Source organism: Salmo trutta, chromosome 39 (assembly GCF_901001165.1).
Source record: "Salmo trutta chromosome 39, fSalTru1.1, whole genome shotgun sequence".
NCBI classification, from domain to species: Eukaryota; Metazoa; Chordata; class Actinopteri; order Salmoniformes; family Salmonidae; genus Salmo; species Salmo trutta.
This window is the reverse complement of record NC_042995.1, coordinates 13,826,837-13,852,937: the sequence shown is the minus strand read 5'-3', so window position 1 is coordinate 13,852,937 and position 26,101 is coordinate 13,826,837. Positions and strand designations below refer to the sequence as shown.

General features: G+C 43.4%; 1 protein-coding gene across 4 annotated transcripts in view; it reads left to right on the top strand.

Moving 5' to 3' along the window:
* LOC115179856 (beta-1,3-galactosyltransferase 1-like) overlaps positions 1-25,718 on the top strand; it is a 122,725-nt gene extending 97,007 nt beyond the window's left edge. For 2 of the 4 annotated variants that reach the window (XM_029741711.1, XM_029741710.1), the window contains one exon: positions 23,284-25,718. In XM_029741711.1, the coding sequence (XP_029597571.1) occupies positions 23,562-24,551 (990 nt within the window). In that variant the 5' untranslated portion in view covers positions 23,284-23,561 and the 3' untranslated portion in view covers positions 24,552-25,718. Of the gene's footprint in view, positions 1-18,751; positions 18,957-19,061; positions 19,154-19,266; positions 19,371-23,283 lie in introns of those variants that run through there. The other 2 variants (XM_029741709.1, XR_003873006.1) reach the window with 2 other exon arrangements.
* The last annotated feature ends 383 nt before the right edge of the window (positions 25,719-26,101 follow it).

Here is a 26,101-nt window from a genome sequence, read left to right as displayed (position 1 = left end):
CACAAGAAAGTGATGAGAAGGATGCCACACCACACCACCTGTTGCTTTAATGACTTCCTACTTGCTACTTCCTACTTCCTGCTAAGGCATTTTTTGGACAGCTTCCTGTCTTTAGTCTTCACACATCGGTTTCTCATCATTACAATATCTGGCCCTGAGGTCCCTTGGTCCACTCAACCTCCAGCAGGGGACCAGACTGGTCCAATTTAAACAAACACAACACACTGCTCTCCCTCTGAGACCTCAGAGAAGTGCAACCTCTTCCCTCACTCCCTCGACACGGGCAACACTCGACTCACTCTCCTCTCACACAGAGCAAACTCACACTGGCTCCTATCTCACGTTGCTATAGCTACCTGTCTGAGAACTAACGAACAATACAGATCTTGAGTTCCCCCCGTGCCCCACTCATCTGACAGCTCCACTGCCTGTCACTTTCAAAGACCAACTATATACAAAAATATAAACGCAACACGTAGTGTTGGTCCTCTCTTTCATGAGCTGAAATAAAAGATCCCAGAAATGTTCCATGCGCACAAAAAGCTTACCTCACTCAAATGTTGTGAACAAATTTGTTTACATCCCTGTTAGTGAGAGTCTCTTTTGCCAAGATAATGATCTTTACACAGGTGCTGGGGACAATAAAAGGCAACTCTAACATGTGCAGTTTTGTCACACAACACAATATGACAGATGTCTCAAGTTTTGAGGGAGCTTATAATTGGAATGCTGACTGCAGGGATCTCCACCAGAGCTGTTGCCAGAGAATTGAATATTCATTTCTTTACCATAAGCCGCTTCCAACATCGTTTTAGAGAATTTTCATGACGTCCAACCAGCCTCACAAACACAGACCACGTGTATGGCGTCATGTGGGCGTGCAGTTTGCTGATGTCAACGTTGTGAACAGAGTGCGAATACAATTGCATTTTATCAATGGATAAAATACCGTGACGAGATCCTGGGGCCCATTGTCATGCCATTCATCCGCCCCATCACCTCATGTTTCAACATGATAATGCACGGCCCCATGTCGCAAGGATCTGTACACAATTCGTGGAAGCTGAAAATGTCCCAGTTCCTTCATGGCCTGCATTCTCACCGGACGTGTCACCCATTGAGCATGTTTGGGATGCTCTGGATTGATGTGTACGACAGCGTGTTCCAGTTCCCGCCAATATCCAGCAACTTTGCACAGCCATTGAAGAGGAGTGGGACAACATTCCACAGGACACAATCAACAGATGTGTCATGCTGCATGAGGCAAATGGTGGTCACACCAGATACTGACTGGTTTTCTGATCCACGACCCTCTCCACAACCCTACCTTTTTTTATCTGTGTTATCTGTGACCAACAGATAAATATCTGTATTGCCAGTCATGTGAAATCTATGGATTAGGGCCTAATGAACTTATTTCAATTGACTGATTTCTTTAAATGAACTGCAACTCAGTAAAATCTTAGAAATTGTTGCATGTTGTGTTTAGATTTTTCTTCAGTATATAATATACTCCACCTTATTCTTAACTTATATAACGTGGAAATGAATCAGTATTAAAAAGGTTAAAACAATCTGATTACCAGTGTCATTCTAGATACAGCTGATACATGTACACTATCACTCAAAAGTTTGGACACACCTACTAATTCAAGGGTTTTTATTTATTTGTACTATTTTATACATTGTAGAACAGTCTTGAAGGAGTTCCCACATATGCTTTGCATTTGTTGACTGCTTTTCCTTCACTCTACGGTCCAACTCATCCCAAACCATCTCAATTGGGTTGGGGTCGGGTGATTGTGGAGGCCAGGTCATCTGATGCAGCACTCCATCACTCTACTTCTTGTTCAAATAGCTCTTACACAGCCTAGAGGTGTGTTGGGTCATTGTCCTGTTGAAAAACATGATAGTCCACTAAGTGCAAACCAGATGGGATGGCATATCGCTACAGAATACTGTGGTAGCCATGCTAGTTAAGTGAGCCTTGAATTCTAAATAAATCACAGACAGTGTCACCAGCAAAGCACCCCCACACAATTACACCTCCTCCTCCATGCTTCACGGTGGGAACCACACATGCGGAGATCATCCGACCAAAGGACAGATTTCCACCAGGCTAATGTCTATTGCTCGTGTTTCTTGGCCCAAGCAAGTCTCTTCTTCTCATTGGTGTCCTTTAGTAGTTTCTTTGCAGCAATTCGACCATGAAGGCCTGATTCCCGCAGTCTCCTCTGAACAGTTGATGTTGAGATGTGTCTGTTACTTGAACTCTGTGAATCATTTGTTTGGGCTGCAATTTCTGAGGCTGGTAAACTCTAATGAACTTATCCTCTGCAGCAGAGGTAACTCTGGGACTTCCTTTCCTATGGTGGTCCTCATGAGAGCCAGTTTCAACACAGTGCTTGATGGTTTTTGCGACGGCACCTGAAGAAACTTTCAAAGTTCTTGACATTTTCTGTATTGACTGACCTTCATGTCTTAAAGTAAGGATGGACTATTTCTCTTTGCTTATTTGAGCTGTTTTTGCCATAATAGGGCTATCTTCTGTATACCACCCCTACCTTGTCACAACACAACTGATTGGCTGAAACGCGTTAAGAAAGAAGCAAATTCCACAAAATAACTTTTAACAAGGTACACCTGTTAATTGAAATTAATTCCAGGTGACTACCCCATGAAGCTTGTTGAGAGAATGCCAAGAGTGTGCAAAGCTGTCATCAAGGCAAAGGGTGGATATTTTGAAGAATCTCACATACATCATATATTTTCATGTTTAAAACGTGTTTGGTTACTACATGATTCCAGATGAGTTATTTCATAGTATTGATGTCCACTGTTATTCTACAATAAAGAAAAACCCTTGAATGAGTAGGAGTGTCCAATCTTTTGGTACTGTGTATGGAGGATAAACTCAAAGCAGCAACAAGACAAGAGGTGAACCCGAGCTGCGAATGCAAACCCCCTATCTCTCCATGATGGCTCCATCTTAGGACAGATTGCATGGCCCTTCGCTTCAGGCAGTAAAAGCTGACGGGGGCCTCATAAAGTAGAACAGCCTCCCTTTCCAATCTCAACATTAATCACGCCAGCCAGCTAGATATGACGGCTCGTCTCAGTCCTCCTCCCTCCCTCCTTCCTCCTCCTTCCTCCTCCTCTTAAGTCAGACAGCTGCCCACCAGTCAGTCTCTTTAAGGTTCCACTGAATGCTCTTTGAAGAGTTCCTACAATATCTGCCTGCTGGCTGCTGTCTTGGTGTCTTCCAAAGGGTGTCTCTCCCTAACGCCTCCTTCTATCGATCTGTCATGGCAGAAAGCCAGTCCCCTTCCTTCAGTCTCCAATGAATTAATGTCCCCTTCCACCGTGACAGCCAGTCACACTCAGTGAAGCTGGTGCTGTATCAATGGCTGTCAACAGTGTTAAGGGAGCCCACGAACACACACACACACACACACACACACACACACACACACACACACACACACACACACACACACACACACACACACACACACACACACTCACAAGAAGACATATGGAGTGCACTCATTAAAAACAATGGTCAGGGATTTGAGACGGAGCTCTCAGTAGAAGTGTGCTGCGGATCCCCCTCATTCAGCAGAGGGAACCAGTCCAGAAGATTAGTAAAATATTCATTCAGAGCTGTGCCAATTATTCTACCCAATGTGCTGTGCCAATCTGTGCTTGTTGATGTGTTTGTATCAGCATACATTTAAGTCCACTTTATATCCAAGGCTGCTTAAGCTGGTGAGTATGGCTTTATCATGTGATACCCATAGAGGATGAACAATAATGATATTATTGAGCTGATTATTTCAAATGTTTTACTTGATTCATCCTGCTAATGCTGTAGATTATACATTGTTTCATATCAACTAAACCTGAAATGTGTACATCATGATTTGTTCCTGTCAGTAGTTGACATAAGCACTCCTGACGCTCTCCTAATCACCGATGGACATCACTTTCATGATACCATTTAGATATCACACTGTGGCTCCAGTATTGCCTAATATTCCTGAGTCTCTCTGTCTATTGGGCTAAATCAGAGGACAGTCTGCCCAAAACCCAAGAGGAAGTTGGCTTTTCTTTTGAACAGACATCGTTCTGAGTCCGACTGATCATGTGGGAGCATTCAGATCACGTCACAGTGTCAGAACTCTCCTATTGAGAACATTCCCTCGCCTCACCCAGCCTGTTGCCATAGTAACGTGGCCATTCGGAGTCAAAAAGGGTGTTTCGATCCACAACCTTCCATTACCAAACACACGTACCGCACACACACACACACATTACTCACTCACACACTATATCTTTCTCATCCGCATTGTCTCACAATCACACACGCTCACGCCCTCCCCATAACACCCATAAGTCTTGGCTTGAAGCGTGTTGTCGTCAAACAGAGACTGTGTTAAAGGTTAAGGCCTGTTCTTTCAACAGTGTTCAAGGACACATACAGATCGGTTTGCCTGTGGGCAGAGGGGCAGCGATCTTAATGTCTAATGTTTTCTCTGAAGTGTGTATCTGTCTGTTTGTGTGCCTCCTCTCCCCTGCAGCTTCTCCCTAGGTCGTTGTTTTAAAAGTAAATGTGTTCCCAGTCAGCTTACCTGGTAAAATAAGGGTAAAATACAATAGATCAAATAAAGTATGCTTCATTCACTGTATCGCTCACAAAGACAGATAACATTTGTAAGACCCTTCCCCACCTCCAACCCATGCCCTCCATCTATTCCTCCTACCTATAACCTGTGGACATCCTCCGGTGTCCCCCACCACCACCCCCTTTCCCCGCTTCCACCACCACCTCCTCTCAAGCCACTTCCTGAAGGATCAGGCTTGAGTGGATCTGACAAGTTTAATCATTTATTTATGGTCTCCTGCTGTGCAGAGGTTGGAAATAAGTAGTTAGATGTAGCAGGGACAGCTCCTTACCTGTGGAGCACCATGCTGGGTAGTTAGATGTAGCAGCGACAGCTCCTTACCAGCGGAGCACCATGCTGGGTAGTTAGATGTAGCAGGGACAGCTCCTTACCAGCAGAGCACCATGCTGGGTAGTTAGATGTAGCAGCGACAGCTCCTTACCTGTGGAGCACCATGCTGGGTAGTTAGATGTAGCAGCGACAGCTCCTTACCAGCAGAGCACCATGCTGGGTAGTTAGATGTAGCAGCAACAGCTCCTTACCAGCAGAGCACCATGCTGGGTAGTTAGATGTAGCAGGGACAGCTCCTTACCAGCAGAGCACCATGCTGGGTAGTTAGATGTAGCAGCGACAGCTCCTTACCTGCGGAGCACCATGCTGGGTAGTTAGATGTAGCAGCGACAGCTCCTTACCAGCGGAGCACAATGCTGGGTAGTTAGATGTAGCAGCGACAGTTCCTTACCAGCAGAGCACCATGCTGGGTAGTTAGATGCAGCAGTGACAGCTCCTTACCAGCGGAGCACCATGCTGGGTAGTTAGATGTAGCAGGGACAGCTCCTTACCAGCGGAGCACCATGCTGGGTAGTTAGATGTAGCAGCGACAGCTCCTTACCAGCAGAGCACCATGCTGGGTAGTTAGATGTAGCAGGGACAGCTCCTTACCAGCGGAGCATCATGCTGGGTAGTTAGATGTAGCAGCGACAGCTCCTTACCAGCAGAGCACCATGCTGGGTAGTTAGATGAAGCAGGGACAGCTCCTTACCAGCGGAGCACCATGCTGGGTAGTTAGATGAAGCAGGGACAGCTCCTTACCTGCGGAGCACCATGCTGGGTAGTTAGATGTAGCAGGGAAAGCTCCTTACCAGCAGAGCACCATGCTGGGTAGTTAGATGTAGCAGCGACAGCTCCTTACCAGCGGAGCACCATGCTGGGTAGTTAGATGTAGCAGCGACAGCTCCTTACCAGCGGAGCACCATGCTGGGTAGTTAGATGTAGCAGCGACAGCTCCTTACCAGCGGAGCACCATGCTGGGTAGTTAGATGTAGCACCGACAGCTCCTTACCAGCGGAACACCATGCTGGGTAGTTAGGTGTAGCAGCGACAGCTCCTTACCAGTGGAGCACCATGCTGGGTAGTTAGATGTAGCAGGGACAGCTCCTTACCAGCGGAGCACCATGCTGGGTAGTTAGATGTAGCAGCGACAGCTCCTTAACAGCGGAGCACCATGCTGGGTAGTTAGATGTAGCAGCGACAGCTCCTTACCAGCGGAGCACCATGCTGGGTAGTTAGATGTAGCAGCTACAGCTCCTTAACAGCGGAGCACCATGCTGGGTAGTTAGATGTAGCAGCGACAGCTCCTTACCAGCGGAGCACCATGCTGGGTAGTTAGATGTAGCAGCGACAGCTCCTTAACAGCGGAGCACCATGCTGGGTAGTTAGATGTAGCAGCGACAGCTCCTTAACAGTGGAGCACCATGCTGGGTAGTTAGCAGCCTGGAGCTGCTACAGGTTACTGTCGGGTTAGGTCCAGAGGGTCACTGGAAATACTTTACCCTGCTCATGGCTCTGAAAGTATTGTACTCAGGTTGACATATCACAGGGACGAGTGTGTGTACCGTTGTGTGTGTGTGCGTTGATTATATGCACAAAGGCCGTATATAATTGATCATACCCATAACTTTACACTGTAGGTGTGCATGTGTTGCTGTTGTAACAGAGCATCTATCTTCACACACCTCACCTCGGGTTATGCAGCTTTTCAGCACCCTCTCTGGGAGTAGTGCAGTGAGAGAGGAGATGCTGGCGCAGCTTTCCTGTCCCTGTGCCTGGCTGTCCCTGTGCCTGGCTGTGTCAGCAGCAGCAGGGTCTGGCACGGAGACGAGAGGAGGACAGGACAGGGTAATTGCCATAAGCCTGCTCAGCGCCTCAACACCGCCCAGACACCGCTACAGCTCCCCTCCCAGGTTCATCAGAGCGACTAACAGGACCCCTGTCAGCCTCCAGCACCGACATGGAGCAAGGGAGAGAGAGAGCGTGTGTGTGTGTGTGTGTGTGTGTGTGTGTGTGTGTGTGTGTGTGTGTGTGTGTGTGTGTGTGTGTGTGTGTGTGTGTGTGTGTGTGTGCGTGTGCGTGTGCGTGTGCGTGTGTGCTTGTGGGTGTTTATGGGTGTGCGTGTGTGTAAGAGAGTGTGAGACAGATTAAGCCTATTGTACAGAGCTGAGATGTTATCAGGACAGGTGTGGTGTTTCAGCTGTGCAGTATAATGGGATGTGTTCAGGGTGCTCGCAGCGTGCCTGCCTCTACCCACGAGCACTGAGATGGTGCCTGTGATAATTCCTAGTACACTCTCACTGTGAAAGGACGATTTGACATGAAAATGAAATGTCATTCATTCATTTATTGGTGGAGCTCTTTGTGTGATGCTGTGTCTGGACTGCACAGCACTGGGGGTTGGTAATGGCACCGGAGGGTTTTTTTTCTGGACACGTGTTTTGGTTGCTGCTAGTTCTACATCACCCAGGCCTCCAGATGTTTATCTAAGCAAAATGGTCTTGGAACAATCAGAATATGTGTTTGTCAGAGTAGGCCTGTGTGTGTGTGTGTGTGTGTGTGTGTGTGTGTGTGTGTGTGTGTGTGTGTGTGTGTGTGTGCCCACACTAATTGATGACTGCAGGGGTTCAGTAGTCCCTCAGGTGAACATATGGGCTAGTTAGCACACACACTGCCTAAACTAGTCCACATGCATCTCTCTTTCCTGAGAGCCAGGTGGAAGAGAGGCCGATGAGACGTGGGGATAAGAGAGCTCATAAGGGAGATGAGAGAGGAGTGAGTGCGTGCGTGGTGCATGGGTGTGTGTGTGTGTGTGTGTGTGTGTGTGTGTGTGTGTGTGTGTGTGTGTGTGTGTGTGTGTGTGTGTGTGTGTGTGTGTGTGTGTGTGTGTGTGTGTGTGTGTGTGGACACTACAGTTAAGAGGCATTATATTTATACATTACAATATATTTAGCTTTAGTGCAATTATATCCTGAAATTTTTCGCCTGTACAAGTAAGTATTTTTAATTTTGTCAGGAGTGGCTCTTGAGATCAAATGATTTGTTTTGAATTATAAGCACAGATTTTCACTTTCTTTTAAAGGATAAAATAATGTATCCAAATTGGCCCCGCTGGTGCAATGCAGCAGTTCTTGTTTGTCCTGTTCTATTGTTCATAGAAAGGAATAGAATAACAATCGGCACACTGAGTTGGTCTCTGTCTCTCCCTAACTAACTCCATCAACTTTTATAGGTCAATGCCAGAAAAGGGATTGTCTTTTTGAAGTCTGAACGTTTCAGTCACAGGCGGCCGGTCGCACCTTAATTGGGGAGGGCGGGCTCATAGTAATGATTGGAACCGAATGAATAGAACGGTATCGAACACATCAAACACGTTGTTTCCATGTGTTTGATACCATTCCATTCACTCCATTCCAGCCATTATTATGAGCCCGTCCTCCTCTCACCAGCCTCTTATGGTTTTAGTGTTCATCGTTCTCATTTGCCCATGGCTTATTTCACCTCAACTAGCTTACATCCAACATACCATTCCAGATAATGAGAGTTCAAACTTCCAGAATATACAGTATAGCTAAGCTGAGAGAGAAGGTTTTTGAAGGTCTCTGTCACCTACTTGTTTAGCTGGAGGCTTTTACTCTATTGATGTAGTAAAACATCCTGTACTTCCTTCACAGTGTATCGACAGGTTTTAAAGACCCCCTTCCATTTTCTTTGATTTCACATGCACAGCTGGTCTACCCACTCATGTTTATACTAAACTATGAATTCTAGGCCTGCTTTCTGCTCTACTTCATTCGTCTGGACCCAGCATTTTCATCCCATCGCATCTCTGGAACGCTACAGCAAGTCTCGGATATTAGATGATCAGAATGTCACCCGGTCGAATGGTAAAATATATCACCGGCATGAATCAAGTTGTCATTTCCAATTTATGACAGAGCACAGGTCCTGGTGCCATGGATAGACTACTAATGCTGTCCGCTCTCTTGTTCTCTCTCTCTCTCTCTCTCTCTCTCTCTCTCTCTCCCTCCCTCCATCCCTCCTCAAACAGTAACAGTGTCTCTCTGACTCTGACATACAAAACCCTCTTCAGATTTTCACATTTATTTGTAATTTAGCGAATGCTTATCCAAAGCGACTCACAGTTAAAACATATAGTGTACTCACAAGGTGGTACTGAATGAAGAGTCTGTGCCAATAATGCCAGCATCTGTTTGTCTGTAACAGATTTGATAAGGAGACCAGAGATGTTTAAGGTGGCCCCTACAGAAACAGTGTCTGCGCAGAACGTACATTCATTCTCTAAGCGCCTCTTCCACGCAGCACGCCATTATTCTCTATTCCAAGAAGTGGAGTGTGTGGCCTTAAGTTAATTATTTCTTACCAACAATCATTCAATTATATCTGTTATCAGGAGAATACACAAAGTCTGGAACCATACTGGGAATCTTTATCAATGCCATTTTAATTAACACTAATCAAAGTGAGAGAGCGCTTATTAATTCAGCCTCCATCAGGACCTTCACGCACCATTTAACAGCAGGAAAGCAGAATGACATCTTCACAGTATTCACAGCAACATCCAATTGGTGGATGAGAGAAGCTTGGAAGAATGTCAAAAATAATGGGTAGATTTCTGATTTACTCTTCCTGATGCTTATTTGTCCAATTATGAAACAAGTATTTGTAAGGAAAGACGCTGGGAGACGAGAAGCAAGTACAGGGAGTGAATATTTAATAATTAACCGACATGAAACAAAACAAGGACAGCATCTGGACAGGGGGAACAAAACTACATTAATGCTGACACAGGGATGAAACTGAGGAATAGACAGATAAAGGGAAGGCAATCAATAAGTAATGGAGTCCAGGTGAGTCCATTGAAGCACTGATGCGCGTAACGATGGTGACAGGTGTGCGTAATGATGGGCCGCCTGGCACCCTTGAGCGCCAGGGAGGGGGAGCGGAAGCAGGCGTGACAGTATTGGGACATACTAACAAATCAGGGCCCCAAAGTATATGCTCTGTAGTTAAGGAGTAGGTCAAATAGTTACATAGTGAAATACACCTACACACAGAACCATGTGGGGTGATGCCTTTGTGGTGTTAAAGCTGCACTATGCAGAAATTGCACCGCCATTTCCTGGTTGCTAAAATTCTGATAGTTCGCCTAATTTCAGTTTATGTGACAAAACAAGTAAGCGTAGGGTAGAGAATCATTGTACCATCTAAACCTGTGTGAAATATATTCTCCATAACCAAAAATCTTGTATTTTCAGTTGTTTGAAGCTGGTGTACAAAACTAAAAGTAAAAGACACAAAAACGAATCTTAAGAACGGGAAGCATAGAAATAGCGCACATAGAAATGCTTCTTAGGCTTGCTTTCAATGAGAATGACAGATCTATAACTCAAATATCTGTGAATTTGGTCGGGTCATCCAAAAAGTGACATATTGCAGCATTAAGAAGTAACCATATGGGGCTAAGCTTCTGTGTTAAGGTGTAGTTCACTATGTATGACACTATGTCCTCCTGGCTCCATGCAACCTGCAGCACACTCATTTTAATTCCAATTACCTCCCCCTTACTGCAGCTGCTCCCTATGTGTAGTTGCCCATCACAGGAGGTTGGTGGCACCTTAATTGGGGAGGACGGGCTCGTGGTAATGGCTGAAACGGAATCAGTGGAACGGTATCAAACACATGGTTTCTATGTGTCTGATGCCATTCAATTCGCTCCGTTCTAGACATTATTGTGATCCGTCCTCCCCTCAGCAGCCTCCACTTCTGCCCATGTAATTACTATAGGGTCAGGTCCAGTCTTAGATATAAGGTGGCTGTTGATAGGCTGCCTTGCATTAATCCATGTCACTGTATCGCTGCCTATGGGGGCCCACAGTGCTGCATTCCCAAGCAGCCTCCGTCTGACTGACTCCACAGCTTGCGTTTCAAAGAGAATGAAAAGTGGGTCTCTTGAGATTTCCCATAGTTGCAGCAGTAGCTTTCCGAGACATACCTCATTGACAGCAAGACTTCATGTCTGGCTAACAATATATCTGAAACAGCATACTCTGTATTCTATTTGGATGTAGGGGGTTTTCCATTTAAGTCTTAAATCTGCCTTTCGTACTCCTTGATTTGATTGAATGATATTACAGTTCTATATTACAGTTCTATGTTACAGTTCTTTCCCTGCTTTCAGATATAGTTATACCTGATAATCACAGGGAGATGGGAGCTTCTTTCATGAATAGATGGTAGGCATCAGATCTGTAGGGGGTAGTTATGTATTTTTCTCCCTTTCCGCCTTTTATCCCGAGATAGATCAGAAAATTAGACATGGCAGTGTGAGACGCCTACCTTTGGTTTGGCATTTGATGGACGTGCCCATCGATTTGATGTATGATTTATTATAAAGCAGCATGCTCCTCTCATCTTATGAGCTGAAGTCCATCTCTGAAACACTCCGTTTTCACAGTCTACTCAAAAATAGCCTCTACCTGAACACTTGTTTTGAATTGTCCGTCCCTAATCACACCCTTCTAACCAAGGTCAATTTCCGCTTAAATAACGAATTCAGTTAACAACTTCAGTTAATTAGGTGTGAGGGCTAAAAGAGAGGCCCTCAGAAGTGAGTAACCATCAGGCTGGTCTAATGTTGAGGCGTATCAGACACAGTATATTATACTCTCTCTGGGAGGAAAATACCTTTAACTGGCTCCAGCCTTCATTAACACAGAGTGGTTGTGTATTATCACACGCACACACACACACACACAAATGAACAACACAAAAACGCACACACTAAGGAGAGGAGTGTTAGGCGTCAGGCCAAAGCAGTAGATCAATGAGAGGGTGAGCCATGATTTATAAGGCTGCTAAATTGTGTTCTTCAAGGAAGGGGAATGTTTGTGGGGATTTAAAGCTGAATGGTCTAATCCAGCCAGATGCATTGCATTTTCTCCCCCATCTCTCCAGCCCCCACCCAGTCCAGTGTGAAGACAGTACTTCTTTTCAATTACCCAGAGTGCATTGTTGTCTGCCAGTTGTCAGTCAGGGGCGGTGACAGGGCTGCGGCGTGGTGGGACGACAGTGGCTTTCTTTCTTCTTTCTTCATTCCCTTCTCTCTCTCTCTCTCTCTCTTTCTCTCTACACAAGGCTTTACTGTCTGCTTCCTGCTGTCATGACAACCAATACAATAGCTCACATCAGTCAAAGACTGCTGTTGCTTGATGTTAATTGGCTTCTATTGTCATTTACACCAAATACTTAATTTGTGAATTAAGCTCTACAACGCTTCATTGACTGAAGGGAAAAAGTTTAACTAAGTTTTATTGAGTGTAAGGAATTTTTATTTTTTTTTACATTTTCGGTTAAAATTATTATTCTTTAATTGAATGTTGGGAAAAAGTTAAACAAAGCTTCGTTGAAAGCCTATCTTTTCCGTTTCTGTTATGGCAATCCCAGGATCAGGGAGAAAACATGAATATGATACTGAAATGATGTCCTGTTCATTCAAATAGTATCTGCAGGTCAAGGTGTTCTAAAAAAGAACCTACTTCAACATGAGGGGGGAATGAATACTTTTTTATGATTTTTTTTATTTCACCTTTATTTAACCAGGTAAGCTAGTTGAGAACAAGTTCTCATTTACAACTGCGACCTGGCCAAGATAAAGCAAATCAGTGCGACAGAAACAACAACACAGAGTTACACATGGAATAAACAAGCGTACAGTCAATAACACAATAGAAAAAAAAGAAAGTCTATATACAGTGTGTGCAAATGGCATGAGGAGGTAAGGCAATAAATAGGCCATAGTAGCAAAGTAATTACAATTTAGCAGATTAACACTGGAGTGATAGATGAGCAGATGGTGTGTAAGTAGTGATACTGGTGTGTAAAAGAACAGAAAAGTAAATAAAAACAATATGGGGAGGAGGTAGGTAGTTAGATGGGCTATTTACAGATGGACTATGTACAGCTGCAGCAATCGGTTAGCTGCTCAGATAGCTGATGTTTAAAGTTAGTGAGGGAAATGTAAGTCTCCAGCTTCAGCGATTTTTGCAATTCGTTCCAGTCATTGGCAGCAGAGAACTGGAAGGAAATACGGCCTAAGGAGGTGTTGGCTTTGGGGATGACCAGTGAGATATACCTGCTGGAGCGCGTGCTACGGGTGGGTGTTGTTATCATGACCAGTGAGCTGAGATAAGGCGGAGCTTTACCTAGCAAAGACTTATAGATGACCTAGAGCCAGTGGGTCTGGCGACAAATATGTAGCGAGGGCCAGCCGACTAGAGCATACAGGTCGCAGTGGTGGGTGGTATAAGGCACTTTGGTAACAAAACGGATGGCACTGTGATAGACTACATCCAATTTGCTGAGTAGAGTGTTGGAAGCTATTTTGTAGATGACATCGCCGAAGTCGAGGATCAGAAGGATAGTCAGTTTTACTAGGGTAAGTTTGGCGGCGTGAGTGAAGGAGGCTTTGTTGTGAAATAGAAAGCAGATTCTAGATTTTTTTATTTTTTTATTTTTTATTTAACCAGGTAGGCAAGTTGAGAACAAGTTCTCATTTACAATTGCGACATGGCCAAGATAAAGCAAAGCAGTTTGACACATACAACAACACAGAGTTACACATAGAGTAAAACAAACCTACAGTCAATAATATAGTAGAAAATAAGTCTACATACAAAGTGAGCAAATGAGGTGAGATAAGGGAGGTAAAGGCAAAAAAGGCCATGGTGGCAAAGTAAATACAATATAGCAAGTAAAACACTGGAATGGTAGATTTGCAGTGGAAGAAAGTGCAAAGTAGAAATAGAAATAATGGGGTGCAAAGGAGCAAAATAAATAAATAAATACAGTAGGGGAAGAGGGTGTTGTTTGGGCTAAATTATAGATGGGCTATGTACAGGTGCAGTAATATGTGAGCTGCTCTGACAGCTGGTGCTTAAAGCTAGTGAGGGAGATAAGTGTTTCCAGTTTTAGAGATTTTTGTAGTTCGTTCCAGTCATTGGCAGCAGAGAACTGGAAGGAGAGGCGGCCGAAGGAGGAATTGGCTTTGGGGGTGACCAGAGAGATATACCTGCTGGAGCGCGTGCTACAGGTGGGTGCTGCTATGGTGACCAGCGAGCTGAGATAAGGGGGAACTTTACCTAGCAGGGTCTTGTAGATGACCTGGAGCCTGTGGGTTTGGCGACGAGTATGAAGCGAGGGCCAGCCGACGAGAGCGTACAGGTCGCAGTGGTGGGTAGTATATGGGGCTTTGGTGACAAAACGGATGGCACTGTGATAGACTGCATCCAATTTATTGAGTAGGGTATTGGAGGCTATTTTGTAAATGACGTCGCCGAAGTCGAGGATCGGTAGGATGGTCAGTTTTACGTGGGTATGTTTGGCAGCATGAGTGAAGGATGCTTTGTTGCGAAATAGGAAGCCAATTCTAGATTTAATTTTGGATTGGAGATGTTTGATGTGAGTCTGGAAGGAGAGTTTACAGTCTAACCAGACACCTAGGTATTTGTAGTTGTCCACATATTCTAAGTCAGAACTGTCCAGAGTAGTGATGCTGGACGGGCGGGCAGGTGCAGGCAGCGATCGGTTGAAGAGCATGCATTTAGTTTTACTTGTATTTAAGAGCAGTTGGAGGCCACGGAAGGAGAGTTGTATGGCATTGAAGCTCGTCTGGAGGGTAGTTAACACAGTGTCCAAAGAAGGGCCAGAAGTATACAGAATGGTGTCGTCTGCGTAGAGGTGGATCAGAGACTCACCAGCAGCAAGAGTGACATCATTGATGTATACAGAGAAAAGAGTCGGCCCAAGAATTGAACCCTGTGGCATCCCCATAGAGACTGCCAGAGGCCCGAACAACAGGCCCTCCGATTTGACACACTAAACTCTATCAGAGAAGTAGTTGGTGAACCAGGCGAGGCAATCATTTGAGAAACCAAGGCTATTGAGTCTGCTGATGAGGATGTGGTGATTGACAGAGTCGAAAGCCTTGGCCAGGTCAATGAATACGGCTGCACAGTATTGTTTCTTATCGATGGCGGTTAAGATATCGTTTAGGACCTTGAGTGTGGCTGAGGTGCACCCATGACCAGCTCTGAAACCAGATTGCATAGCGGAGAAGGTGCGGTAGGATTTGAAATGGTCGGTAATCTGTTTGTTGACTTGGCTTTCGAAGGCTTTAGAAAGGCAGGGTAGGATAGATATAGGTCTGTAGCAGTTTGGGTCAAGAGTGTCCCCCCCTTTGAAGAGGGGGATGACTGCAGCTGTTTTCCAATCTTTGGGAATCTCAGACGACACGTAAGAGAGGTTGAACAGGCTAGTAATAGGGGTTGCAACAATTTCGGCAGATAATTTTAGAAAGAAAGGGTCCAGATTGTCTAGCCCGGCTGATTTGTAGGGGTCCAGATTTTGCAGATCTTTCAGAACATCAGCTGACTGGATTTGGGAGAAATGGGGAATTCTTGGGCAAGTTGCTGTGGGGGGTGCAGTGCTGTTGACCGGGGTAGCCAGGTGGAAAGCATGGCCAGCCATAGAAATATGCTTATTGAAATTCTCAATTACAGTGGATTTATCGGTGGTGACAGAGTTTCCTATCCTCAGTGCAGTGGGCAGCTGGGAGGAGGTGCTCTTATTCTCCAAGGACTTTACAGTGTCCCAGAACTTTTTTCAGTTTGTGTTGCAGGAAGGAAATTTCAGCTAGCCTTTGCTTTTCTAACTGCCTGTGTATATTGGTTTCTAACTTCCCTGAAAAGTTGCATATCACGGGGGCTGTTCGATGCTATTGAAGTCCTCCACAGGATGTTTTTGTGTTGGTCAAGGGCAGTCAGGTCTGGAGTGAACCAAGGGCTATATCTGTTCTTAGTTCTACATTTTTTGAAAGGGGCATGCTTATTTAAGATGGTGAGGAAATAGTAAGTCCATATGTCATGAAAAGAGCTGAGGTTTCTAGTACTACTTTCCCTGTACTATTTAAAAGAATCAGCTGACACTGTGATCTCAAGCACAAATAATCAGTCTAAGAGAGAATAATTAAAGGAATTGTACAGTACAATCCCAAGGAAATGACTGAAGGAAAGCAAGCAAAATGTCTCTCTCTATTGCTCTCTCACTCAGAGACTGAAATAATAGAGTGAACGGGATGAAGGAGGGCAGATGATTTAGTAGCGGAGATAGACTAAAAGAGAGAGGGGAATAGAGAGATAGATGAGAGGAAGCAGCCAGAGGTATCCATAGAGAATGAATGGTTTATAGTGGGTGGCGTAAAAAAGCTGCCAGTAAGGTAGTGTGTTTTCAGTGGGTGTCTAAGACCCAGCAGAGCATGGGGAGAGGGATCAACAGTATCACTGAGAAAAAGGAGTGTGAGGGTGAGTGATAGAAAGAGAAGAATGATGGAGAATGAGGGGAGAGAAAGGGATGGAGGAGAAATGATGGCGAACAATGGGGAAAGAGAGAGGGAGAGAGTGATAAACAGAGATGGAGGAGGAATGATTGAGAAAAGGGGAGAGAGGTAGGGAAACATGATGAGATGGATTGAACTCCCAGTAAAAAGTGATGGGAGGATGGAAAATGTGAGGACATAGAATAGATCATTCTGCCACTGAAAGAGATGGGATAAAGAATATGAATAGATGTAATAGTGTCCACTCTCAAAGTGTGACGAATAAGGCAGGACCACAACTCCAGAACTGTGATGTCAAGCTAATCCAAAGAAATCATGAGAGCATCTCACCATTTTGAGCATCTCACTCAAAATGACATTTGTGGGATATCCACAGTACTTTCCTTTGATCGCGCAACACAGCATTCAACTATGCCAAGACTATGTTCATTCCCCAAAGACATGGATTTCAGCCCTCTGAACATTTTATTTGTCAGAAAGATAATCCTTTGGATACAGTAATATAAATGTTCACCTATGTTGATGCACAGATGTTATATTGCATTATCCGAAGGATTATCTTTGTGACAAATAAAAGGGACACATACAGTGGTTCCTCCTTTAAAAGTTGTGACATACTGCCGCAGCATTCTGTGGCACGTCATTTAATTGTCAGCCATTTTTTCTGTTACTGCAAGTTATTGCTAGTTTGACCACCAGAGGGCATCTTTGAGAAGCATTTGATAGTATTCCGTATTGGCATTACCAGAGAATTGAAAACCTTTTTTGTAATAACATAGTATATGGGTATGATTTTAAGGAATTTGGCTTAATTAATTTGATTAATATTATGGTGTTTCTATTCAGAGAAAAATGAAACCCTCAGGCTTTCCGTTAGGATGGAATGGAAAATATGGCGCTGTGCAACGTGACGGTCAGGAGTAGGCTACAGGATTGGAGGATTCTAAATTGTTTGCCTTCATTAGTCAACTTTGTTCCAATATTTCTGTAAATCAGTGATATTTATTCCCGTAGTAATTCGTTATGGATCCATAACTAAATCAACATCTGCATTTTGAAAGAGTATTTTTTTATATTTATTTTATTAACGAAATGTGTTTGTTTGTTTATTAGGCTACTGTGCAGTCTACAATACATACTGTAGTAAACATGGGAAAGTGCTTGTTTCCTTACACAAGGGAGAGCAGGCCATGTCTGTACTATAGAATGCGGGCCACGCGGGAGACCGGGGTTCAAATCCCCAGTGGGGAGGAAGGAGTAGGCTGAATTTGTTCTTAACTGGTTCCATATGTGTTATTTCATAGTTGTGATGTTTTCACTATTATTCTAAAATGTAGAAAATAGTAAAAGTATAGAGAAATCCTGGAATGAGTAGGTGTGTCCAAACATTTGACTGGTACTTGCTGGAACCGAAATGATGGCGCTGTACAACGTGACGGTCGGCAGTACAGTACTGGGCTATTTAGCTAAAGAATCCCAGCAGGGCACAAGGAAGCAGTAGGCTGTCCTTGTAAATAAGAATTTGTTCTTAACTGACTTGCCTAGTTAAATAAAGGTTACACCAAGAGCATAACATTTCTGCACCTTAATTTTCTAATTCTTGTCTAACCAATACCCAAACTGAGATTAAGTGAAAATAAAAATCTCATTGATTTATCAAGACCAGTCCCCATGCTTGCCTCAGAGCAGCGTGTAACGGTGCTAAAATAATTGTAGGCTTTTGCTTCTAACTTTTATATGCTCTTTAAATAAATAAGACCTACACCATTTTTAACAGCACATTACTCAACACTAGTGAGACTCATTTCGCCTATGGTAGGCCTACAGTATATCGAAAAATATTTTTTTCAATGACATGACTCTCCGCCAATAATTACATTTATAGGATTGGAGGATATCTATGGGGCATTTTCCTTTAGGATCTGTGAGAATATCTGAGAATATCTAAGATTTTCTTATATAATTCTAAATTAATTCATAATAATAGTAATAGTAATCGCTTTGTTTAAAAAGTAACGATATTTTGGAGATTTTGTTTTCATTTAACATAGAGTGAGCGAAAAAAAGGCAATTCTTGAACATGGGGTGAGACATTCTCACTAATTTGTAAATAAAGCCAGCTTGTTATTTAGAATTATTTATTTCTGGAGAAACCTAAATTGATTATTTAGCAGACATCACTTGCTTATATTCATGAAGATGATGAGCGATTGGCAAAGGCAATCTGTAATCTGCTAGCATCAGGGCATGACATCAACATCGCTCTAATTACAGTTTTGTACTGTTCTGTAGTTTCGACCCAATGATTCGTCTGACAAACAAAGAACTTTGCGTCCTGCAGGTCCAGGCATGGATAAAAGCTGGTGAGACATTCAACAATGTCATCTTCACAGACGAATCAACCGTGGCCATTGAGCAATTTGTTCAAAATTGCTACAGAAAAAAAGGAAGAAGATCAAGCAAGCCGAGTCCCAAGCATCCCCTCAAACTCCATGTGTGGGGGGCAATTTCTCACCAGGGACCAGGCCCATATTTGATTTTTGATGGTAAGTTTGGCTATTTACAAAGCAAAAGGTACTTAAAATATTGTAGCCTACACCTCACGGACTGTTATGTGTTCCACAATAATTCACTCTTGCCTCCTTTTTCAGGTATCATGGCTCAAGATTTCTAGAAAACATCAAGAGATATGCTGGACCCTATGTCAGAGAGGTGTTTCTGGGTACACATTGTTTCTTTCATGGTAGGATTACAGCAATATTTTGTTACGTTTAGGCCTATTTACATGTATATTTCTATTATTGTACCTAATTTTAGCTGTTAGGCTAAATTTCTTTTTTTCTTCTCCAAATGTAGACAATGACCTAAAACACACTGCCACCCGGGTTTGCAATGCAAATGAAGGCATAAACTGGGTCAAGACGCCAGCAGAGTAAGTAGACCTTTAAGTAGTAAAATAAAGGTTAAATAAAAATAAATAAATAAAAGACCTACAACACCTTCAGTAGGCCTACAGTATATCTAAAAACATATATTTTTTCATCTCTACATGTACGTCTCCTGATTTAAACCCGATCGAGCTTGTTTGGCATCAACTGAAAACATTCATCCGTAACTCTGCCAAGCCGACAGGCGAAGATGAACTGGTCAAGGCCATCAAGATGTTTTGGCTAGAGAAATTGACAATACAACAATGCAACAAATACATTGATCATCTCAGCAAGGTTTTATCTGTGGTTGTGGAGCTGGGTGGAAGTGCAACTAAAATGTAGTTAATATAAACATCCACATTTGAATGTCTTTTTTCTTGTTATTTTATTTCTATAACGAAAGCATAAAGATGTTGATGAAGAAATACTGTACTGCTGTTTTGAGTTAGAAATGTAACACTTTAGAGTACTTAAGCATCGAATAAATTGCAAGTTGAGGGATTTTCACAACAGTAGCCGGGCTATAAAAAGTCTATTGTCCTGCTAATAGGAAACATTTTCATGATGGACTACATTCTTTATTGTAACCACAATACCACACATCATTTGTATCCAATTACTTTTAGAGTTTGTGACATACAAATGTGTGCTTTTAATTATTAGTTACATTGTTTTAGTTCGAACATGCAGACTTTTTTTCTTTAAATTATTGTTTTATGTAGGATGCTACATTTTTGACCAGTTGCAATTGTAAGTAGGCCAAATAGAATTCCTACTTCGATTAGGCTGTTAAGGCTCATAGCCTACCTCAGCCAGTTAAGTTATTTTATATAGGTCTAGGCTCTGAAGAAATAGACTCCAATTAAGCCCTGTTGTTGTTTGTAAAGTCAAATTAAAATAAAGATTTTTGTTGAAATGATTTGCTCGACTGGTGTAGGTTTTCTCCATCTGTTGGTGTGCAACACTTGCATTACAAGTCAGCTATATTTTCAACACCAGCCACTGTTCACCGCCTATTGATTGCGCTGTGGTTGCCACCAGTTGTTTTTTAAATTGAACCTTTATTTAACTAGGCAAGTCAGGTAAGAACAAATTATTTTTTACAATTACGGCCTACCTCGGCCAAATCCGGATGACGCTGGGCCATTTGTGCGCCGCCCTATGGCACTCCCAATCACGGTCGGATGTGTTAAAGCCTGAATTCAAACCAAGGACTGTAGTAAAGCATCTTGCACCGAGACGCAGTGCCTTAGACCGTATATATATACAGTTGAAGTCTGAAGTTTACATACACTTAGGTTGGAGTCATTAAAACTCGTTTTTCAACCACTCCACAAATTTCAAGACAGGGCATTTTTTTTCAAATCTGAGCTACAGTTGAAGTTGGAAGTTTACATGCACTTTAGCCAAATTCATTTAAACTCAGTTTTTCACAATTCCTGACATTCAATCCTAGTAAAAATTCCATGTCTTAGGTCAGTTAGGATCACCAATTTATTTTAAGAATGTGAAATGTCAGAATAATAGTAGAGAGAATGATTTATTTCAGCTTTTATTTCTTTCATCACATTCCCAGTAGGTCAGACATTTACATACACTCAATTAGTATTGCCTTTAAATTGTTTAACTTGGATCAAACATTTCGGGTAGCCTTCCACAAGCTTTCCACAATAAGTTGGGTGAATTTTGGCCCATTCCTCCTGACAGAGCTGGTGTAACCGAGTCAGGTTTGTCGGCCTCTTTGCTCGCATACGCTTTTTCAGTTCTGCCCACAAGTTTTCTATAGGATTGAGGTCAGGGCTTTGTGATGGCCACTCCAATACCTTGACTTTGTTGTCCTTAAGCCATTTTGCCACAACTTTGGAAGTATGCTTGATGTCATTGTCCATTTGGAAGACCCATTTGCAACCAAGCTTTAACTGCCTGACTGATGTCTTGAGATGTTGCTTCAATAAGAGATGTTGCTTCCACATAATTTTCCATCCTAATGATGCCATCTATTTTGTGAAGTGCACCAGTCCCTCCTGCAGCAAAGCACCCCCACAGCATGATGCAGCAACCCCCGTGCTTCACGGTTGGAATGGTGTTCTTCAGCTTGCAAGCATCCCCCTTTTTCCTCCAAACATAACGATGGTCATTATGGCCAAACAGTTCTATTTTTGTTTCATCACACCAGAGGACATTTCTCCAAAAAGTACGATCTTTGTTCACATGTGCAGTTGCAAACCGTAGTCTGGCTTTTTTATGGCGGTTTTGGAGCAGTGGCTTCTTCCTTGCTGAGCGGCCTTTCTGGTTATGTCAATATAGGACTCGTTTTACTGTGGATATAAATACTTTTGTACCTGTTTCCTCCAGCATCTTCACAAGGTCCTTTGCTGTTGTTCTGGGATTGATTTGCACTTTTCGCATCAAAGTATGTTCATCTCTAGGAGACAGAATGCGTCTCCTTCCTGAGCGGTATGACAGCTGCGTGGTCCCATGGTGTTTATACTTGCGTATTATTGTTTGTACAGATGAACGTGATACCTTCAGGCATTTGGAAATTGCTCCCAAGGATGAACCAGACTTGTGGAGGTCTACAATGTTTTTGGTCTTGGCTGATTTCTTTTGATTTTCCCATGATGTCAAGCAAAGAGGCACTGAGTTTGAAGGTAGGCCTTGAAATACATCCACAGGTACACCTCCAATTGACTCAAATGATGTCAATTAGCCGAGAAGGTCTACAATATTTTTTCTGAGGTCTTGGCTCATTTCTTTTGATTTTCCCATGATGTCAAGCAAAGTTTGAAGGTAAGCCTTGAAATACATCCACAGCCTGTGGTGGCCCAACGCCCTATAAAGACACTTTATGTTGCCGTTTCCTTTATTTTGGCAGTTACCTGTACATTTCCTTATGGTGGAAAACTGTTTTTCATCAACACACCCATAAAGACACTTTTTTTATTCCACACCACAATCAGTAGTCTCACTGCTGGAAGCAACAGGTGCCTGTTCCCTGAGTAAAACCCAGCAGAGTGCCTCTCACTTCTTGTTACTGTAATGATGGAAAATTGCACTCTTCACTTTGATCCAGGACCAATGCTGTTGCTGTCTGTGATGGAAACACTCACTGGGCGTGGTGGGCTTTTTATCAGAGCTGACTTTCTTTAATCATGGCTTTCATCATCGAAGCGAAACAATGGTTATTTTGTGATTCATTTTGCTCCGTCATAAACCATTCTAAAAAGCAGTGTGTGTGCATATATATATATATATATATATATATATATACCCATAAGAGTGCCATACAACTCATAATAATGGCGCCAGAGCATTGTTGCATTATTTCTCTGGATGCTACAGTACCTATTTCACCAAGCGAGGAAGAGCTCATTACTGAACAATATTTCCCGTCATGCCAAGATCGCTGTGTCATTGAGAGAGAGAGAGAGAGAGAGAGAGAGAGGGGGGGAGAGAGAGATATGAAGAGAGAAGGAAAGAGGGAAGAAGAGCGAGAGAGAGACAGAGAGAGCAAAAGAGAGGATACAGAGTATTTCCCTCGGGAGTGTTTCTTCTTGAGGAGACTTTTCAGAGAGTAAGAGTGATATTGCTGATTTGACACGGCGTATGCAGCGAGGGAAGGACAAGCGGAGATAAACAGTGTTTGTAAACACAAAGTAGCCAGAACTAAAGAAGAAGAAAAAGCAGGCCATAAACATACCGCCAGAGGACGGCTTGGAGGAGTATTCACTCACCTAAAGCTATAGAGATCGCCTCACATGTTGAGTTATCTGTATTCTGTGATTATAGGAAACAGACAAAGAGTATCTTTCTGTATGTTTTTCTAAGATCATACTAACCCTCCTCATAATTCCACCCAAGTGAAGACTCTAGTTTTGCCAAAGAGTTCTGAAACATTCTTGTTAAAGCTTGACTCATTTGTTTTTTATCTGTTTCTGTCTAGAATCAAGTGCTGGCGAGAAGAATGCAAGGAAACACCCTTGGGACCTCTAATGGAATGGAATAGTACAATGGCTGCATTGAGGAAAAACGACAACCCCCCTTTTCAACCAGAATCCCACCGCTAGGCTGTATTAAAGCAGTGGAGGGTATTGAATTAATGTCAAGCGTCTCGTGGAGGCAGCATCATGCTGCACCGCTGGAAGTAGCTGGAGGACCACCCATGGAGATTCCGCCTCCTCGACGTTCTCAATGCTCCTAACACACACCAAGTAAACAGAAATGCCTTCAAAGGTCAGCTGCTTATACTTGTTGACGGTCGTTTGCTGGGCTAGCGCTCTCTGGTACCTGAGTCTGTCCCGTCCCTCCACCTCTTACGTGGGCCAGCTGTCCATCCCCATCCGCCAGAAGACCAAGCTCACCAAGAACGTGACCTTCAGCAATATACGGACTCGGCCGCTCAACCCGCACGCCTTCGACTTTGTCATCAACGAGCCCAAGAAGTGTGAGACGGTGGCACCTTTCTTAGTCATCCTGATCAGCACCACCCACAAGGAGTTTGACGCACGTCAAGCGATTCGAGAGACGTGGGGCGACGAGAGCACGTTCGGCGATGGCGTTCGCGTCCTAACACTCTTCCTGCTTGGGAGGAACACGGACCCGGTGCTCAACCAGATGGTGGAACAGGAGAGCCAGATCTTCCACGATGTCGTGGTGGAGGACTTCATAGACTCCTACCACAACCTCACCCTCAAGACCCTGATGGGCATGCGCTGGGTGGCCACCTTCTGCTCCAAGGCACAGTACGTCCTCAAGACGGACTCGGACATCTTCGTCAACATGGAGAACCTGGTCTACAATCTCCTCAAGCCCACCTCCAAGCCGCGGAGACGCTACTTCACGGGCTACGTCATCAACGGAGGTCCGATCAGAGACATGCGCAGTAAGTGGTACATGCCCAGAGACCTTTACCCTGAGGCTAAGTACCCGCCGTTCTGCTCGGGCACTGGGTACGTGTTCTCGGCGGATGTGGCCGAGCTCATCTACAAGACGTCTCTGCACACCAGACTGCTCCACCTGGAGGATGTGTACGTGGGGCTGTGCCTTCGCAAGCTGGGCATCCACCCCTTCCAGAACAGCGGCTTCAACCACTGGAAGATGGCCTACAGTCTGTGCCGCTACAGACGGGTCGTAACGGTCCACCAGATCTCCCCAGAGGAGATGCACCGCATCTGGAATGACATGACCAGCAAGAAACACCTCAAGTGTTAATCAGCTACCTACAGTTAGTGCCAATATGAGGAGGTCCTGAATTCTTCTTCTTCTTCTTTATTCCTTCTTCTCTTCCTCCTCCTCTGCCCCTTCCTCCTCTTCCGATCTCTGCTTTTCTTTGTCAATGTACAGCACATGACCCGGAGGAAACGGTACTATAACAATAACCTTCTGGCCGTTTGCATAGTCCAAGAGACGCTTCGCTAAAAAACGTTTTATCAGACCAAGGTTACTCTCTGCTGTTGTAACTCCTGCATTCTCCCCCTTAGCTATTGATGAGTTTAAAGGCCACAGGTAAGAAAATAAAATAATTCTATACATTTTCTGAAATATATTTGATTAAAATTACTCTATGACTTTACTTTACTCTATGAAAATCAAATAATGTCCCACAATGCAACAGTACGCCATTTGCACCATATGTTGTTTATTAGATGAAATCACTAAAACACAGAGATAGAAGCTTAGCAGTGGAACAGAATAGCTCAGCTGCTATTAGGCTAATCTATGTAGGCAACGCTGCTAATTTACAGAAAAGGTCTGGCCCCATTACTGAAGTAGTTGGGATGATAAGAAACACCAAGATATACAACCTATGTAAATGTTCTGCTGTCAGTTAGGTTGATAATGAATGTCCACTCTTCATTTCCAGTCTTTGTATATTTAATAAAGATGTATTTGTGGGATGTACTGTTTTGGTACCACAACAGATGTTGTCATAGTGAAAAGACCATGATAAGTTCACGATGTAACAACGTGCTGTAGACATAGATTGAGTGTTCATTGGAATGATCTAAGATTGTTAGAACAGGAAACAGTTCAATGGACCTACTGTGTGACATGACGGACATACTTGCCTCTGCAATTGAGTTGTAATATATTGTTTTAAAGATCAAACATATTTTCTTACTATGTATTTGGAGTCCTTTGTATTGTACTATGTAGAGAAAGACTTCATTTCTTGAACACCGGTATTTCTTATGGGACTGTACAAATGGCGATGTAACGATATTAACCACATGCATTCCCAGGTGAATGTTATTCTATCTGTATGTGATGTGCAATAATTGTTTCGCTCTTTAAGCCGTGCTGTGACAAGACAGACTGCAGAGGGTTATATTTTATATTACTTGAAGCCGCATTACATTAAAGACTTATTTCATTTTGGAGTGTATTCCTTTTCTCCACGTATTTGGGATTTAAAAAATGCTGTGTGTGATCCTAAAAAGAGGGCAGTTTATAATATTGTTTAATTATTCAATGGGTTTTATTTCAATACATGCAGTAGACTGCCAATTACCTATTTATACCTGAACTAATGACTTCAGCTTTACCCAAGTCCCTCTCTGTAGTTGCAGTGCATCCGGTAATGAATTGTAAACATGTTCGGCGCTCATTAAGATTGCCTATCAACACAACTCTCTGTGTAAAGCTGTCAACACGCCATGAACAACTACTCAGAGAAACGCCTTCATGCTACGACTCTGAACTACTCGACTGAATACTCAAGATTTGCATTTGCTCATCTGTAGAGGTGTGTGTGTTTGTGT